The sequence below is a fragment of the Egretta garzetta genome, unplaced genomic scaffold (genome assembly GCF_000687185.1).
Source record: "Egretta garzetta isolate BGI_Z169 unplaced genomic scaffold, ASM68718v1 scaffold5, whole genome shotgun sequence".
In the NCBI taxonomy this organism is placed as follows: domain Eukaryota; kingdom Metazoa; phylum Chordata; class Aves; order Pelecaniformes; family Ardeidae; genus Egretta; species Egretta garzetta.
In genome coordinates, this window is record NW_009259707.1 from 1,996,429 (window position 1) to 2,011,560 (window position 15,132).

At 41.3% G+C, this 15,132-nt stretch overlaps 1 protein-coding gene across 1 annotated transcript in view; it reads right to left on the minus strand.

Annotated features, from left to right (window-relative positions):
• LOC104126395 (pinopsin) overlaps window positions 1-11,013 on the minus strand; it is a 90,429-nt gene extending 79,416 nt beyond the window's left edge. Inside the window, exon 1 of the mRNA XM_035894382.1 lies at window positions 10,677-11,013. Coding sequence (XP_035750275.1) covers window positions 10,677-11,013 — 337 coding nt within the window. The remainder of the gene's footprint in view (window positions 1-10,676) is intronic.
• Window positions 11,014-15,132: the final 4,119 nt, after the last annotated feature.

A 15,132-nucleotide genomic window follows, 5' to 3' on the forward strand; every position in this document is an offset into this window, starting at 1 on the left:
ATTTCATAAGGACAACTTAAAGGGGATTATCTATGTTTTTGTAAAATTCATACCAATTCTCAGGTCAAAGAAAATCTTGCCAGATGTTAGTGTGCTATTTTAGTACTATCTCAGAGGTCTGTACTAGACTCGGACAACACTTAGATATTAAGCAATAAAACACTGCATATGTGAATTAACTAATGATTTTGAATCTTAGAAATCATTGGAGTCCTAATCTAAGCAAAATTTTACATTGCTATGGATCTTTAAAGATGATCAAATTATTCCTTATGAAAAATTTTCACAACCAAGTCTGCTTTTTTCTCCCCCTTTTTTTTCTGGTAGTTATTTAGTCCTGAACAAATTTCTATTGTTATAAGCATCTACGAAAATAATTCCACTTAAAACAGTTTCCACCTGTTGACTTGTCTGAAGCTTGCTCACTTTGATCCCTTCTTCCCATAGTTATCTACTATTTCTCCTCTGGATTGCACTAGTGAAACCAATAGAAACAATAAAACAATAGGAGAAATAAAAGAAACAGAATAGAAAATACAATTGGAAAACAACACTAGAAAATTAGCACACAGAGAACACCTGCCTCTAATGAAACATTATAGAATATATGTAAAGATGTATACCTTACCCCAGCGAGTCACTAGCCTCCTGCATTGTGGCTGCTATACTTTCATAAGGCACAGTAAAAGCTTACGTCTGGCCATAAAGTGAGATTGTACTACCGGCATCTGTCTGTGAAATGGGTTTAAGAAACCACAGGCAGGAGAAGTAACGTAATTTTGTCACATTTTGGGAAGAGCTGTTGGCTGAAGTTGCCCACAACCATTGAGCCTGATGCTGATAGCTGGTGTGAGAACCCTTCAGCCAAAGGACATGAAGTCCAGCACTGCTGTAACACAGCAGTTTTAAAGGCGGTGCCCAGGTGACCTTGATTAGGGGCATTACCCTCGGGACCACCAAGAGATGAGAGGGGAGTCGGGCACCCCCAGGAACCCAAGGCTTCCCCCTTGCACAGGGTGAATGCTCACTCATCTGCCTCCCCTGATCTGCACTGGGCCAGCACGGCACGGGGGGAGACAGGGGTAACCAGGTCCCAAACCCCTCAGGAGTGAAAGCACAGGGATGCTTCACAGAAAAGGAACAGCGGGGTGTCAGGGGGAAGGAGCGGCTGCCCCAAGTGGTGCTCCCTTGCATTTGCTGTCTGCAGATACCAAATGTTCATCCTGCCTCTACCATTTGTGGGAAAATTTACAGCAGCCGGAGGTCATTTTACTATTAAAATAATCCTCAGTATTAAACTTAGTATTAAAAATATGACTTAGTATTAAAAACCCCAAACAAACCACAACGTAACCAAGCCCAAAAACCTTCCAGTAATAGGAGGCATTTGGATAATTTAAGTAGTGAATCACGTTAGCTGTGAAATCAACAGAAACAGTAAGTGGTCTGCGAATCAGTAGAGTCTGTAGTTTATTAATTTATGAGACATTTATCGAATCTCCGGTTTCAGAAACGGTTTCTCAATGAGTGTTGATACGTAGAAAAACATAAATGTACACAGGATAGCTCCAGCTTTCGAAGAAACTTTTTTTTTCCACGTCAGCGTGCTCTTTTAAGAAACGACTGCAAATTATTTTCTCGCTTTAATAGACATTTCTGATCAGAAAAGTGGCAGGCACACTAAAAAAAAAAAAAAAAAAACCAACAAAAACCAAAACCCTAGTGGTTACTTTAAGTGTGAAGTATTGGCCACAGCTGAGAAAAAGGGAAAAAAATGAAATTGGTAGTTATTACCTATTACTGCATTATTATTTGGAACTATGCCAATGGTCTTGTATGCCTTTTATCACTGAAATTCATTTGCTTACTAGGCTGGAAGATGTAGCATTCTGCTTAAGTGCTTCCTAAAATGAAATGGACATAGGAAATGGATGTCATCAGTTAAGAAAAAGCCACTAGGTATATAACTTGGATTTAAACAGCCAGAGATAATATCCTCTCTCTCTGGTATACTTCAGGGACTACCAGGGAAGTTTAAAAGTTTTCCAAAAAAATTACTGAATTCTGTTCAGGTGTGTTAGCACACACATGGTCTGAAGAGTTACTAGAGATTATTAAACACGTAGTTAAACAGAATATGATTTAATAGCCTCTCACAAGCATCCATTGGTCTCTAATATACTTTTTTAGATTGAATATTGCTTATTTATTGGGCTCTAGCTTATTTCATCTTACCCACTGAGGGACCAGAAAGCCAGCTAAATTTTAATAACTTAGTTCTTCGCATGTGTGTGGCCAGACTACCCGCACAGCTGGTTGCTGCTTTTTCCTAAAGTAATAGAAAACCAACATCAGGCATAGCGTTGCCTGGGTTAATGCCGTGACCTGGGATTAGGGAAAAGGGCCTGCAAATGCAAATGATTAAACTTAACTCTGACAGAAACGTTGTTCCATCATCTCGAACACAGCTTACAGCCATGACCTTTTAGACTGAATTCACCATCAGGATAATTTTGCAAGAAATCCAATGTGGTCTTTGCCTTTAAGCTCCTATTCCAGGTCTCTGTGTAAATCAGTGTTATTTGTGTACTTCCTTGCATAAAGTCCTTGCCATTCTGCAACATGTGGCTATAACGTAGAGCGATGTCCCAGAACCAAAAGTATGCAACTGAACTGCTAGCATGGCGGCTGAATAAGGAAGTATCAAACTGGCAGAAATTTGTTCTCACTTGCACAGAAGCAGACTTAGGGCATGGGCAGAACATTTTTTTACATTGACAGCTGACAACTATGTACAAAAAATGCCAAAGAAATTATTGATTTCCTTACAGAATTCTTCTGTCCCTCTTTCCAGGGACACGAACACATACTTCTGTCCACCCTTCACTGTTGGTATCTCAGCATAGTTTTTGCTGTCTTCTTTTGGTCAGGCATTAGGGAAATAGACTCTAGATTATGATACAACAAAACACAGTAGAAAACGTTAAGGATGGCAGACAAGGGAAAATGTCATGACCCAAACTATAGGATGCATGGTGTAACCTACATATGGCTGCTGGTGCGTGCTAAGGGCATCCGGGGAGCAGCAACCTGTTCAGGGCACAGTCCAGCTCCTGTTTGAGCCATGTGCTTGAATTTCTGCTGTGCTGAAAGCTGGGAGGGGTGAAGAGGAGGGAAATGGCAGGGCGGGGGGGAGGGTGGTGTTCTGGTGCAGCCCACAGTCCCACTGCAGTATGGCATGGAGATGGGGCTGGCACAGTCCCACTGCAGTATGGCATGGAGATGGAAGGAAATTTCTTAAGGAAGAAATTTTTTACAATGAGAGTGGTAAAACACTGGAACAGGTTGCCCAGAGAGGTAGTGGAGGCCCCATCCCCGGAAACATTCAAGGCCAGGTTGGATGGGGCTCTGAGCAATCTGATCTAGTTAGCAGTGTCCCTGCTCACTGCAGGGGGGTTGGACTAGATGACCACTAGTGGTCCCTTCCAACCCTAAACATTCTATGATTCTATGATTCTATGATTCTATGGGGCTGAGCTGGGGCTGCCCAGATGAGGGGAGAGAGAAGCAACCATGCCTGGTAATACAGACGCCAACTGAACACCACAGGATGTGGCCTGACACTGTTAGCATCAACACCCATGCTCTGAAATGACTTAAAAAACACTGGCAAATTGAATGATACCCTAGGAGATGCTCTGCTGTAATGAAGGCAAAACCTTCTCTTATCCTAAACCAGCATTAAACCATCTGCCAGAGTGAGGTCTCCGATTTCAGAAATAATGTTCAAAGCACCACATCAGGTCTTCCATTTCCACGTTCTCTGCATGATATAATTCCTTCTTTATTGGTTTTTCCCCTGCTTCAAGCACTTATATTGCACACAAAAGTCCAATACTTGTGCTCTACAAATTTTCTGTAGGGAGAGCAGACAGCATTTTCTCTACATGATGAATGCAGGTTCTCAAGCTCTGAAAGAGGACTTGGGCACCTCTTCATGGAAACACAACAGCTGTCTTCCAAATACTCACTCTTGGGCAACTACTCCAAGTGATTTCAACATTGCATAGTGTTTAACGCCTATAGGAACAAGAAATAAGCTAAGAAATAAACCCAATATCCAGGAAGAGGGCACTGAAGTGGGAAGGGAATTATAAGCAAAAGTAAGAAAACAACAGAAAGACAAATGGAGCAATAAGCACCCTATTTGTGAGGGTCATCTCATGACTCCAGAGGGTTACAGAGCAAATATCTACCCCTGACCTTGGGCTCCTTTCACAGCCAGTGGAGATAAAGGGGCGCTTGTAGGGCACACCCTGAAAAGAACATCTCAAATACATCAGACAATTTGGATGCGAGCAGTACAAGTTTGTTTTTCTATTGATTATAAAAGAAGCCAGAGGGACTGGAAAATATCTCATTTTAGTCAGATGATTCCCATCTGTCTCTCAGGGGCTCAGCGTTTCATTTTTCCATGTAAATATGGCCCTCAGAAGTGTATTTAATAATACACTGCTACCTCATTGATTAATTATTTAAAAAAAAAGAATAGCGGGCTAACTTCAGTTTCCCTGGAGAAGGGATGCCAAAGAGGAATTCAGATTACTTATCTCCTGAATAGGTACTTCTGTGTTTCCATTTACTATACAATCTAACACATATCAGGTGCTTGAAATTAAGTGGAAGAATTCAGGACAAACCATCCGTTGTAACACTGTGTTAAGATAAGTAAAGCCCTCTAGGTAACAACAACATTTCTGCTTGTTTAGAGAAAGGAACTGTAAGCACCTTTGACCTATTCCCGTTAGTCAGATCCCTTTTTTTCCCCCCTGTCTTTGAACCAGCAGAGTATTTCTGATTCGGAACTACTATGCAGGAAAGCTTGCATGGGTCATGTTGACTGCAGGCATTAAGAGAGTCCACGCACTTCAAACAGAGAACATTTTGGGGGCCTGATGCAGAACTACGTTTTCCTAAACAATATGGGTTATTTGTGCTTGCTATCAGCTTTATTTATAGAAATATCACTTTTGATCCCATCCCAAGCCCACTGGAAAAGGCGCTATCCATGTTCAGTGGGCAGGTGTGGAGCTGCTAAGAGCAGTTTTGCACTAGGAGGTGAGTACTTGCTGTATCAGGGCTCAGAAAACTTCAGGCTTGAGCTCTTGCAGGATCAGTCTGAGGGAGATTATGTCTTTACTTCTGGAAATAAATCTATCTTTTCACATCATTCATTTCACTTGAGGTCTCCAACTGCATCTCGTAAGCAGAACGTTTCCAGTATGTTAGAAGTCTGTACTCTGAATTGAAGACTTTTTAGTTTAGTGCAGTGAGTCTAAGTCACAGCACATAAAATCAAGGTAAAAGATTAGGAAGAAAATTATTTGTTTAAGGTCACAAGGCAGCTGAACTTTAACACAAAATCGTGAGCGGCCCTGTTTCTCATTCAGTGTGTTCTCTGGCAGTTTACAAGGGAATAAATCAATAACTGCTTTAATGTGACTGAAAAGATTATCTACCCATATAGTGGAGTACCATGGGGTTTCTAAAAAGATTAAAGTCCTCATTTAGATAGGGTCTTGGTTTGTCAATGGGCATAAAGACACATACACATGCCTTACTGCAGTTAGAACAGGTTTAAGAACGTCTGGGTCTGGGACAGACAGGAGGCTGTGCAGGAAGACGCGGCCTTGAGTCACGCAGCTTTCACATGGCATCGGCATCTCTGTGTCCTCTCACACAGCGATGTTCACTTACACAACCCTCATCTGAATTAATTTTTTAAAGTGAAATATTGGAATCAACTTCTCGGGCAAACTGCCAGGTATTTTAACTACCGTGAAGGCTGAGGAAGAGAAAACAACCAGCAGACACCTGAAAACATGAGCTAAGAGTCCAACAGTCACAAAAATATCCTTGCTAGTGATGTGCCTTGAAACTTTTCCAGCATTAGAATCTGGTGTTGGGTTTCCTGAGCCAGACAAAGCTTCATCTTTCCCATATGTATTACTCTATTTAATATTTAATCCTGATATGGCGTGGTATAAAGTAGCGATTCTGAAAACGAACTCCAGAAGTCACCTGAGCCCAAGTTCTGCCTGTCCTACATATTTGGGAAGTCTACATCAGTGCAAGTATCTTGATAGAAGATGAAATGTTTCTGGAAGTTTTCATCTGTTCAGAGATTTGAAGTGTTTAATAAGGCACAGGACAGATTACGCGTGAGATGGTCAAAGCTGCATAACAAACTTCATCTTAGGATGGTGTGTCACCGTGTGTGTACATGGTCTCTATAGGAGTGTGTTATGGAATAAGGTATTTTTCCTAAATTAAAATCTAATGCTTAATCATTTCACAATATACTTAACAGTTCTTATTTCAGCTTGCTTGCAAAGTTTACTCAGAGTTCAGCTAGGAAAATGTGTCCTGTCCCTGTGTCCTTTTCCATGTTTGCTTAAATGTATAACCATGAGCCTGTCAAACCGTGGCTAAGTGCTGGGTAATGGGAGCAAATTTAGCAGAGCCATCCATTGCCCCAGCTCAGCGCCACGTGCAGTTTCCCCTGCAGTGACCTACTTGACAGAGCTGCAAACATGCACAAGCACCAGCGTAAAATCATTTATGCTGGGAACAGCCCATGCTGTTCCTCCTCTAGCTCCATCCCTAATACTCTCTCAGATCAAGACTCAACAGCTCTTATGCTTCCATAGCAGGTCCCATGATATTTAATATCCTCCTTAAAACCCCCCATTACATGCTTATTGATCAGCACCTGCACTTCCCATTAGCTTCTAAAACTTCTGCTTTCTGAGAATGGTTTGAAATCACACAGCAGACATGTTGAAAGCAGCAAGTAAATAAACCACACACCTGTACTTTGTCCATATTTTTTTTCCATTGTGCTCATGGCAACCCCCTGGTGCTGGTGCTTGGGTGGTTTTTAAGTGCCTGGGGTAGGCAATGGATTGCCCAGTAAAGAACTTAACAGCTTGATTCCACAGTAAGCAACATCAGTGTACGTTGCGCTGTCAATATTGCTGGGAGGAGAATCAGATCTGGTTTCCAGATCACCTCCCACGGCAGCAGTTATGTGATTTAAAAAATGGTAAGATGCTTTAGAGAAAAAGTAATCTCTCACCATTCATTTACATTTGAAACAAATCTCAGCTTCCTGCTTTCACTAGCTCAGGTTTCATCCAGGCCACAGACCTGGGGAGATAATACCTTCCCTCTCAATTTGGTTTTAAACAGGAAGAAGGAGGCTCTCATAGCATCACAAAACAAAGTGGGAGGGGAAAAAAATAACCACTAAAATACAGTCCCTCTCACAAACCTTTTAAGAATGAATTGCATTGAAAAATAGTTTAACAGCTTAATGTTGGCTTAGGTATGTTTTACACATCCTCAAATACTCACCAAGCCATGAAGATTAGTTGCCCCCTTAAAATTTCTTCATGATTTAGGAAAATACTGCAGTTTTATAAAAAAGCTACATGCCTTTATTTGGTACAAGAGAGTGCGATTCTACTGAAGCCAGTGAATTTACTGTAACATTATCCAAAATTCTGGCCCTATGCTGATGTTTATCCTAGTAGGACAGGATCTATCCCATGAGACAAAAAGGAACAGATAAGAATACTGAAGTGTTTATTCTTACAAAGCTTGATGTTGAACTTCAGTTTTTCTTAATTACCTTTCCTACTACACACCCCTATTTTGGACCCCGAGCATTAGGACCATTCCTCTAAGCCTTGACAGGCCAAAATCAGACGTGAGACACAAGGGATGGTTAGCGAATTTTTAGCTAATAGCAAGTATATAATTTGTTTTAAGAGTAGCTAAGGGATTGCAAGAAAGTGTAAATAACCCAAAGAAATGTTCTCTTCCCAGCCCATATAGTTTTGCTATTTCTGTGTTCTCGCATGCTCCTTTTATACCACAGCCTCACACAGTAACTATTTTGTAGTCTTTGTGGCTTTTGCATTTATGTTTATGAATCTAATCAGCTTTGCAACCCACAAGGTAGTCACAGTGATCAGGCCAAAGGCCATGATCTAAATTGGACTACTTGGGCATCAAAAAATCCTCTTGCTGACAAAAAGCTTCCTGATCCTCAGTGACTACACTGCACCAGCGAGGTCTTAAGCCACCAGCCTATGACACAGAGTGTACTTGCTTTTCCACCTCTTGAATTTCTGAATCAGTTTGATAATTTTGTACAAATTTTCCAAAGTCCACAGAAGACAAGGAAAATAATCCCACAAGGAATGAGATGCTCTTTGTTTTTTCTTTTAGCAATAATACCTACCAGTCTCAATAAAAAAAGCTCACAACTCTCATGTCACTTTCCAATAGCCATACAAAAAATTAACCATTCCATTCAATGGATCCTTGCTCAGTCTGTGATGCTTAAAGAACACACTGAATGCAACAAAACAAAAAGTACACCTAAGCATTTTGTTTTCAAGTGCTATGAAGACCTGAAAAAGCCATCAACACACTGCACATCTACAGTAATTCTGTTTTAGCACACTTTGGAATACAAAAATTCAACCCCCCTGCTGAATAATGGTATTTATTGACAGACATAATCTGTCCATAGAGACAAATAAATGTTAGGCATCCTGCTACTATTATCTGCTTTTACTCACGTTATATTCCAGTGAATATTTTTTAATTGTAACCCTGCAGCCAAACTTCCTCAGTATGCCCTTTATACACACTAGCGAAAGAAAAAATGTGAGGGCTGCAAGACATCAAGAAAAGAATTCCAAAATAATTTTTTAACACTGTCCCGAGAAGCTTCCCCGTGCTCAGGTCAGTAGCGACCTGCATTTAGGCTGCCCCAGCCACCCAGGACACCAACACCACCTGGCAGAGCTGAGGTCACCTTTGGCATTCTGGGTTTTGTGGTTTTGTTTCCTTGATGGTCTAATAAATTTTAAGAATTATACCAGAAACTCTCACATGAACACAGGTGTCACAAGAGCACAGAAGTCTGCACTCCTGCCACCCATCGGCTTTATACGGATATGACTTAGAAGAGTTATTCCATAAGCAAGTCACCCCAGGAGAAACTTTCCCATTTGCTGGTTTAATTCCACAGCTACCGGGGTGGTAACACACGGGTACCCTGAGAGAAGCCAGCAGGCTCGAAGGGCACCTTCAGCATACATTTTTTTCTAATCCTTTAAACACATACCTTTTTTTCACCTCCTTTCAAATATTATTCTCCCATCCCACCCCTAAATAATAAAAAGGAGGCTAAATCAGAGGACAGAGAAAAAAAATAGTCCTAACCTCTTTCTCCCTGAGGTGGCTAGTTAGTGAAATACTGGAATTCATAAAATTCATGAAAACAGAAATGAATCATAGAATAGAACCACAGAATCATAGAATCGTTTAGGTTGGAAAAGACCTTTAAGATCATCAAGTCCAACCGTTAACCTAACCCTGCCCTGGCGCAACTTGAGGCCATTTCCCCTCGTCCTCAAACATGGAAGGAGAAGACATGTCATTCTGCTCTGCACAGACCAAATGAAAACCAGCACTTTGGGCAAAGCAGCAGTTTCCCAGGGGAAGCTGCCAGGCTGAGTTAACTGGCATCAAGTGGAGCACACACCTGAGGAAGGGAAGGGTACCAGAGACAGCACCACTGGAAACAGCAAGAGCTTACAATTCAGGTAGAAAACTTGGGTTTGAATCCACAGCCTCATTCTACATCAGGGGCTGCAGCAGCACTTCTCAGGCCAAAATGCCCACACAAGACGCACCGCAGCTCGAGGGTGGGAGAAGAGCCAGGGATGCACTCAGTCCTGTCCTGGCAGCCTGGAGGCACCAGAGCAAGGGCGTACAGCAAGAGGGAGCTGTGCCAGGTCCCACAGTCTGGGTGAGATAAGGATCACACCTAGATGTGCACCCACAGGCCAGTTTATGCTTTAGTGGACCTTTTTTTTTTGAACGTAGGAGTAAATGCAGAAAGGGTCACTGCTTGGTGATGCAATTCTTAAAGTGATGGGCTATCTTGGAGGGATGAAGGCTGCCCTCTGACTGTGTTTTTTCCTTTATCTTTTTTTTTTAATAATGAAAATAATTATCTCCGACAAATCTATTCCTATGACTTAATTTGCTATTGAATCTCCAAGCGTGTAATTTTAAAATAAAGGTTTTGCTTTGGGGGAAAACAGAAAGCATCTATTGATGAAAACTGTCATTATCTGGGACATGAGAGAAATCGTGTTATAGATTGATAGATAATTACAAATGATAAATGGAGTACTTTCCCGAGGCTTTGTTCATGACAGCACTGAGCGCCCTGTAGTTCAGTGCTGGCACAGATCTTCCTGAAAAAGAGGGAGGTATTATACATGTTCATACACTTAGTCAAACTCCTTCCAGTGGCTTGCCTCTTTCTAGATGCCATTTTTAGCTCTTAAAAACAAGTAATTTCAAAAAAATGGGATATGTTAAGAAATATTTATCAGTTCTGTGGTACTCTTTCATAAAGTCTTTTGTTAAAATGTTTTAAACCATGCATTTCACTTGTATTTGACCATAACAAGGCAATCAAAGCATCCTTCTGTTTACCATAGAGCAGCAGTGAGCTCACTGATCATATTGCTTCACGCACCAGTGTTAAAAAGAGTAAGAAAAGAGAATTATCATTGAACTCTTACCAAAGCAGGAATTGACAAAGCCATACCACCTACAGCCATGCTCCCCTCCAATCCATTTGCCATGGATGTTAGATGCAAAACTGAGGGTAGTGCCTGAGATGCACACTAACATGTCGCTGACACTGATGTTCAGGAGGAGCATGTTGACTGGGTTACGGAGGGTTTTGAACTTGCAGAAGAGGATGAGGACAATCAGGTTATTCAAGAAACCAAAAAACAAGATAAATCCAAGAAAAACAGCCACTACTGTGTGCCCATTTCGTGAGAGTCCAGCCCTTGGCTCAACGGGATCTGTAGGTGCACCAAAGCTCAGGTTGTTTGTCCATGTGTGGTTCATTTCGGACTTTGACACGGATCGGTGAGGGCAGAGACACCTGGTACCCTGTGCTGAAGTCCTCCAGCAGCTTCCCAGAAGCGTCCCTCCATCACAGGTCAAATCATCTCAGGAGTCTTGCCATCTTCACTCAGCTGAGATACCTCTTTGGTGTGAAACACAGTATGGCAGCACAGGAGTATTTTCCCACGCTGTGCCTTTCCAGCAACCAGCTCTGCAGCTCACTCCAGGGCAGCGGAACCAAGCAAGCAATCACCTCAAATTCATCTTTGTTATTTAAACCCAGGATCATGTGAGATGATCTTTTCCGAGGCTCAGAATAGAAGGTATCTTAAAAAGGTGCTTCAGCATGGTCTCTTCCTTCAGAGCGAATGGGCAGCCCTTCTACCAAGGGGCAGCTGTTGTTGTTGCTTCTGACAAAGGGTGTCCTTCTGAAAATGGAGAAGAAAAATGGTAAAAACAAAACAACCTTTCCCATACCAAGACCAAAAAGTAGGTACATAATCTACTAACAGTTCCTCCCTTCTTGAATCGTAACAAATATTTCTCAGTCTTTTCAGTTTTCTCTCTCATTTTCAACAGAAAAGCCAGTTTGTTGACGTTTCCTTGGCTGCTCTAAACAGTTTTTCCCTAGCTCACAGTTTAGCACGCAGAAGGCTATTTGCACCTTTCTAGCAAAATCGCTCAGGTGAGAAAGTGCATGGGAAGACACACCTTTTGCAACAGCTTCCCAGAAGAAGAACTGTATCTTCCTCTACGTTAAGTCAGTCCACACCAAATGAAGCTTCAGTCTTGGCTAGGCCCTAATTAAAATGATGAAAATTTTAGGAGGAGAAGAAAGTACTTCTTTACCCGGAAAGACTAATTTCAAGCGCAGTCCCTGAAGCTCTCCTGTGCTTACAAAGGCTGGCAGAGCTGTGGTATCAATTTCACTCCTCCCACGTTTACCAGTGGACAGATGTTCTCCTTCATTATTTATAAAGCAGCCAAACACCCAAAGCTTCGCAGCTCTCTCCCACCACAGACATGAATTTGTATACCCACACGCAGTGAACGCACTCGGGATGTGTACGTTGGGAAGCAACGGTGCTGGATGTGGCTGTGTGTCTGCCCAGCCAGCCTTCTGCATGGTTGCGGGTAGATTCTGCACAGACATTTCTATAAAAATGAAGATGGATATAGATAAGGTGTGTGTATATATGCAGGAATTTCCACTCCTCGGTGCAAATTGCACGATATCCATAGCTTGCTGATCTAAAAAAATATGAAACTTTTCTTTTGTGAGTCATGTGCCCCTAGAATGATGGCACACATTTTAAAATGGAACACCTTCTGTATTACTCCCGACCACTGCTTTTTGGAAATTGTCTTGTAGGAAAAGATATGTTAACCAGCTGGAAAAACAAGGGTTCAGAGTTTACTGAAGACACAGCAGTTGTTTGGGTTTTTTTCTTTTATCATATGTTTGTGTCATGGTGAACATTTACAGCAAGTATTTCTTCTGACTATTTCCCTGTTTTCACGAAGTCACAGTGCCAAGTATGTCTTGTTGTCGCAGTGATTTTGAACTCAAATGTGTACAGTCTGTCTTCACTTTCTCTTCTGATGAGTGAATTACCTACACTTCGCAGACCTTCTACTGTCTGGTCATTGACAATCTGAAATGCTGATGCTTTCTATTTTTTTCCCCCATTTAGGAAGTACACGGGAATTCAGATGGATAAGGGTCTTGGGTAGCATATCTAAGAGAAAGAACATTTGAAACCCTCTTTCTATCATTTTGAAAAAAAAAAAAATTATCCCCTGCCCAGTTCCGGTTGCAGGTTATAGAAGGAAACTAACTGGGACTACCCATCAATATACTTTAAATTTACTTATAATACTGTTTAAAGGAACAGAAAAGTTTAGTGGAACAAAACACAAATTAAATAAGAGCTGACTAAAAAATGTGATGCTAAGTGTTCCTCAGTCACTAATGTGTGTTTAGTACGACTGAAAAGGCAAATAGCTGCACTTTTTTTTTTGGTAGGAAAAAAGCATGGGTGGCAATGTGCTGAAGGAGAGCTTCAGAAAGAAGAATTCACTGGAAAATGAGATGTACAGTAAAATAGACTCAGTAAGTAATCATTCGTAGATTTTTTATTTAATAATTCTGCTTACACCCTAGCTTCTACCAAATTAATCTACTCTTTTTCCATCACTTCAAATACAGTTTTGTCTAATCTGTTTGCACGTGACTGTTTATTGAGGAATGCAGCTAAGGTCAGTTCTATCTGCTCCTCCCTTCTGCAGAGCATATTGCAGAATCTGGCTTCAAAATCTGAAGAGACTTAAGTCTGATTTACGTACAGATTAATTTCAGTTACAGATGCAATTTTTTTTTTTCCAAGCTGAACTGGCTACACCTAGATAATCTGTAGCAAAGATTATAGTGTGCCATCATAAATATTTCTATGTGGGAATTAACTTCACCAGAATAATCACAGGCAAAGAGTCTGAATAATATTGTTGTTAAAGCATCACAGCCTCGGTGTTAGACAAAGCCAAAAGTGATAACCCCCTTAGCAAGTAAGACTAACTTTATATATGTATCTCTATTAAGCTCAAAATATAAATAATACAATGCAGATCTTTCATACACAGTCACATACAACCTGCATTCTTAAAGTCATATTAAGAGTTCATATTTACAGTGCTTCTAAAGGGACATTTACTCCCTGGATGGGCTTCAGCTGACCAAAATTTAGCAGCCTGACACAGCCCAGGGCCCGGGCCATTTCTCCACTGACCGCAACCCACCCGGCGTCAGCGGGATGAGCCCTGCCCTGGTGTGGCAGGGAAGGATGCCTTAGCGCCCAGGCAAGAAGAGCAGGCCCTGGCAATTCGGTGTAAGACACATTTAAAAAAGCTATTACCCATGCTGTGAGGGTCAAGCCATGCGGCTGCTTGAAATCAAAAGCTGACAAAAAGGATGCATGAAAACGTGCTTCGAAAAGTTTGAGGTAAACTTAAGAGACAGGAGTCTGCAGAGGGAAACCCCTGGAGATCTGGGATGTGTGGGAGTAAGTCTCTTATTAGTAGCTCATGTATAAAGCGCTGAGTTTTTTACACCTTTGGATGAAGTACAAACCAAATTCAGATTTCAATAAAGCTTCTAAACTCCCATAAAAATCCCTTGAGGAATGGGTCTAATTCTTACCTAATGAACTGAATAATTTAACTGAACATTTAACTGAATAATACACATTATTGCTGAAAACCACCCAAGGATGGGCTTGTGTGCTTGAAGGTTCACTTGATTTTTTTTTTTTTTGATTTTCTTTTTTTTCTCCAGACAGACAGCTTGGTTTAACAGAGGTTACTTTGCAACTCTGCCAACCCTGTCTTACAGGTGACACTCTGTGCTCCCCAAGTCTCCATGATCTAGCAGGACATCCTGACCCTTCCTAATTGCTAGCAAACTCAGGAGCTTGCAGGACTGAGCTCTATCTAATTCTGCCAATGCTGCTTCTCAAAAAAATGTTAAAAAAAACCCCAACCACCAAACAAATTCAGAACAAATAAATGAGTATCCAGTTTGTCTCCTTGAATTCATTTGAGTTGATGTGGGATGGAAAACATACCTAAAGGGATACAAAGCATATGGCCAGGTGAAACAGGCCAAAAGTTCATTTAACCTCGCCAGTTATTAAATGCTTCATCTGTTAACCGGTTCTGACAGTAGTGATCTAAAGATACAGCAGAACAGACACCCATCACTGCTTGCACTTTTCTCTGAAGCAGTCTGTTGGAAAAAAAGGTTTCAGAAGATGTTATATCAGCTTCTGGGAATACGGGCATTAATACTGAGAGCATGAGGCTTCTTTTTGCACTTGCCACCACGCATTAGTTTGAGCAGTATCCTACGCCAGTGAAGCTGGTTTTCCTTTCTCACTTTGCCTCATAATAAGTACTAACTTACTGAACATATTAGCTTTAAGGGTTTAGGATTGCTCTGGGGTTTCTCTTTTCTTAAATTAACTCATTCATTATTTCTAATTGGCAGATTCTTTACCACCTTGCCTTGCAAAGTTGTGCAACATGCCAAAGATGATGCTTAATTCACATGAAACATTTAACAGC